At 44.5% G+C, this 4,349-nt stretch overlaps 1 protein-coding gene across 1 annotated transcript; it reads right to left on the bottom strand.

Annotated features, from left to right (window-relative positions):
• Positions 1–412: 412 nt before the first annotated feature.
• On the bottom strand, positions 413–3,122 carry RPL37A (ribosomal protein L37a). Its single transcript, XM_035305633.3, has 4 exons — positions 3,097–3,122; positions 2,593–2,721; positions 1,965–2,047; positions 413–538 (listed from the first exon to the last, which is right to left on the bottom strand). Exons 1-4 carry the CDS (start codon positions 3,097–3,099, stop codon positions 475–477), a joined length of 279 nt encoding a protein of 92 aa, XP_035161524.1. The 5' UTR covers positions 3,100–3,122; the 3' UTR covers positions 413–474.
• Positions 3,123–4,349: the final 1,227 nt, after the last annotated feature.

Below are 4,349 nucleotides of genomic sequence, written 5' to 3'. Positions count from 1 at the left end.
CCTGAGGTCGGGAGTTCAAGACCAGCCCGGCCAACATGGTGAAACTCTGTCTTTAAAAAAAAAAAAAAAAAAAAAGATGGAGGTTGCAGTGAGCCAAGATCAGGACACTGCACTCCAATCTGGGTGACAGAGAAACTCCGTCTCAAAATCAAAAAATATTAACTGTAATTTAAAACTAAAGTTTATGTAGTTCGCTCCAATGTATCTCAAAGTCAAACTAGCAGGAGCAGACTTATAAAAAGCTATTATACATATCTAACTTGGAAGGCTTATGTTCTTATGCCACATTTTTTTGACTACTTAAAGAGAGAGACTAAATTACAACAATCCATCTCAGCATGCTTTTCCAATACAACAGTATTAACACAATGCAAACATCAGAATGTCTAATAAAATTAACAAGCCAAGACGATTTATTACATAAATTAACCCATTTATTATAGGCCAGTGATGTCTCAAAGAGTAGAGGAGCGTCTACTGGTCTTTCAATTCCTTCAGTCTTCTGATGGCGGACTTTACAGTGACAGCGGAAGTGGTACTGGAAAGAAAGATTCAGTTTCCAACATAATTAAGCATGTTAACATAGAAAATCGCAAATAAGCACATCTGCCTCGTTTTTATGTTAATGTCTCTTCCCAAATTTTCCTGGAAAGAACTATACTGAGATAGACTGCTCTACCAATACTTTGCTGCAGTCAATCCGAAGATCTAACCAACATTAGATTACTCCCTGGAAATTAGTAGCTTCTAAACTACATGACGGCATCCTTTAAAGCCATGCCTTCTGGATCTCGCAGAATTAGACATGCGCATTTGATTTCTCAACCGGAGTTTTTTTTTTGTTTTTTAAAGAGACTCAGTTGTGGACAAGCAAGTTTTAATTCCCTGTCCCTCCACCCACAAAAAAGAAATGGTTGTTAAGAGGCTGACCTAAACTTGTTAAAAGAGAATGGACAGAGTACCAGAAAAAATGAATAAATTACAAGATGGTACAGTGAGAACAATGATTAAGGCAATACAGCAGACACTAAAGTGCCTCTGGGAAAGACAGCTATTGAAATGACTACAAGTTTTACCACTAAATTCAGGAAGTATACCTGAAACTCACCATCCTCTATCGTGAGTATATAAATGCTAATTCACCTTCCTACCAGAACCAAGAAAGCACTCTAGTTCCCATTTTCCACTCTGTCCTAATAAAACCCCCTACAAGGTGATTTAACATGTATTTCAACATTTTCCACTGCTTCGGTTGAAGGTTAAATTGACTAAAATTTTAAAATCCCATTCTGTAATTACACTAGCCATGTATGTGCTTAGTGTTTTGGATACACAGGTCTAGACACTACAGGACAAACACTTCACACTTCAGGTCAGCAATGAATTCCAAGACTAGAAATCTTTAAGGGTAGCTTTAATTTCCAGAAATGGATAAAACTTACGGTCAAAGCAAGCAATAACCAGCATCGATAATTTTATCTCAGCAATAGCACCTGGCCCTGTCAGGTGATACTGAGTTGCAGATTCACAAACCCGTAGAAGTCTAATACTGTTTAGAAGACGAAACTATGGTGGTCCTGATGGCCTGAAGTTTCCAAATACAGTTTCGAACTAACTGACCTCTTCATCTATTTTCATCAAAACGTGCAGTGTAAATCAACGTTAAGTACAGATTCAGCCCCACTAACGGACCTGTGTACTATCATGACCATGTTTACAACGATGCGCCCGGTAACCAACAAATTCTTAAGTAATATGTGAATCAGATTTCCGACTTCTATTTCAGTTTTGTGTTTGGCCTTTCAGTAACTGAAAATAAACCACCTCGAAAGAATCCTGAAAATACAAAGGCATCCTTATTCTCTCAGTCCTGAGAAAGTGTTAAAACTAGCCCGTCCAGTGACAACCTGGAATTCAGGCCTATGTGGTCCACACACTTCCAAATACAAGGAAATAACACTCACTTGTACGTCCAGGCACCACCAGCCACTGTCTTCATGCAGGAACCACAGTGCCAGATCCCCACAGCTCGTCTCTTCATCTTGGTCTATAAAAGAGAACCAATTTTCACCATGAAGCAAGCATTTTATCTTACAAGCATCCGTAAGTCTAAATTTGGATTCACCTTATTGTCAGGGATGTGAAAGCCACACTTCCCTCAAAAACACAAAGATTGCTGTAATGCAGTGTTGTGCACATAGTAAACGTTCAAACCTTTATCAAACAAAAACCCCTCGCAGAACAAGTAGAATGGTATCAGATGCACAGACTAGACATCCTGGGGGTTGGTACAGAAACATCAGTAGAGGAAACCGATGGAATCATTTCCCACAAGCCAGGTTTGGCTTAGGATGGCGGGGGGGGGGGGTCTCTGTCAAACGATTATTTTATCCATTAATTTTAAGTGGTTTTCTTTCAATGAAAAACGCTTCACAAAATCTAAAGTTACCATCAATATTTTTAGCTTAAAACTCCTAACAAAATGAGTAAGTCTAACTGCTCACCAGCCACAGTTTATAAACTACCCTGAAGTCAGGCCTCACTTGGGAAAGAAACCTACCCTCCCTCTCCCCACCCCAGAGACCACCTTACTTTGCCACAGAAAGAGCAAGTGTACTTGGCATGCTGGCTGATTTCAATTTTCTTCACCATTTTCCGGAGGGAGGCCCCATAGCGGGTCCCGTATTTACCGACGATCCCAACTTTCTTGGTACGTTTGGCCTGTTTAGAGTCAAGGGAAAAACCAGTAATATTTAGACCCGGAACCCAGGCAGGCCTCGGTGCCTCCACCCACCGTTCCTCCACTTTACCGATATGTAACCTAGTTTTCCCCAAATTTAACCCAACAAAACCAGTGCCCAGGGCTGGCCGCGCGCTCCCAAGGCCCGGCGTTAACCCTTCCGGGTTGCGCCAGGCCCCGCCAAAGCACCTCCGCCCCCTCAGCTTTGGACAGCGTCCGAGAGTGTTGTCTCCTGCGAGGGCATGGAGACAGGAGAGAACAAAGGTCAAGACAGGAGAGTAGACGGGTGCGAGCAAAGAAATCAAGGACAGATGCAGGCGGATAGGGAGGTAGGCCGCGCAGGTACCCACACTCACCATGTTGCCGGTCCGAGCCCAGAGAGGAAGAGAAACGGTGCGCAGGCGCAGTATGAGGCGGAAGGGCGGAAGTGGCTGGTGGAGGCCTAGCTAGGAACTGAGCTCTATGGTTCGGTCGTTTTCCGGCGGCCTCCTGAGAAATGTTTGCAGTTGGAAGGCGTCTCTCACCCAGGTTTACCCAGATTCGCAAATTATGGCTACAAACAACCATAACAGAAGCATGTCCAAATTATTTCACATATATCACAAAATCCTGCTAAGCTAGGAATTACTCCATTCGATGCACAGCACTTGGCTTAAAGAAGTGCTTAAATCTTAATGTCTGTGGGGCCGGGCGCGGTGGCTCACGGCTGTGATTCTAACACTTTGGAAGGCGGGGCAGGATCACTGGAGGTCAAGAGTTTGAGACCAGCATGGCCAGCATGGTGAAACCCCGTCTTTACTCCAAATCTCATTTCTTTCCCCTCTGCATTATACTCTCTAAAAGTGGCAGACCTTGTACAGGATGCTAGCGACAGTGATGACTAAAATCCAAGGTTCCACTCCCACAACAAGTTGCAGGCCAGCAGGAAACAATCGTGTAGCCAGCCACTTTAAGAAGTTAGACAAAGCTGGGCGCGGTGGCTCACACCTGTAATCCACCACTTTGGCAGGCCCAGGTGGGCGGATCACGAGGTTGGAAATTCAAGACCAGTTTGGCCAACATGGTGAAACCCCGTCTCTACTAAAAATGCATAAAATTAGCGGGGCATAGTGGCACATGCCTGTAGTCCCAGCTACTCAGGAGGCTCAGGCAGGAGAATCGCTTGAATCTGGGAGGCGGAGGTTGCAGTGAGCCGAGATAGCATCACTGCACTCCAGCCTGGGCAACAGAGCAACTCTTCTCAAAAAAAAAATGGCCGGGAGCGGTGGCTCACGCCTGTAATCCCAGCACTTTGGGAGGCCGAGGCAGGTGGATCACGAGGTCAAGAGATCGAGACCATCCTGGTCAACATGGTGAAACCCCGTCTCTATTAAAAATACAAAAATTAGCTGGGCATGGTGGTATGCGCCTGTAGTCCCAGCTACTCGGGAGGCTGAGGCAGGAGAATTGCTTGAACCCAGAAGGCAGAGGTTGCAGTGAGCCGAGATCACGCCATTGCACTCCAGTCTGGGTAACAGCAAAACTCCGTCTCAAAAAAAAAAAAAAAGAAGTCAAACAATTTCAAACTGATCAGAGCTCTGAAGAAAAAGAGGATGGTTCTGCCGGCTGC

Source organism: Callithrix jacchus, chromosome 6, assembly GCF_049354715.1.
Source record: "Callithrix jacchus isolate 240 chromosome 6, calJac240_pri, whole genome shotgun sequence".
NCBI lineage: Eukaryota > Metazoa > Chordata > Mammalia > Primates > Cebidae > Callithrix > Callithrix jacchus.
This window is presented reverse-complemented; position numbering and strand designations above follow the sequence as displayed.

What these genes read in the sequence shown, in the direction of transcription:
- RPL37A (XM_035305633.3), bottom strand. An exon ending in CTTGCTCTTTCTGTGGCAAA is followed by an intron (nt 2,048 to 2,592) that starts GTAAGGTGGTCT and finishes TCTCTTTTATAG; the next exon opens with ACCAAGATGAAGAGACGAGC. An exon ending in GGTGGTGCCTGGACGTACAA is followed by an intron (nt 539 to 1,964) that starts GTGAGTGTTATT and finishes CTTTCTTTCCAG; the next exon opens with TACCACTTCCGCTGTCACTG.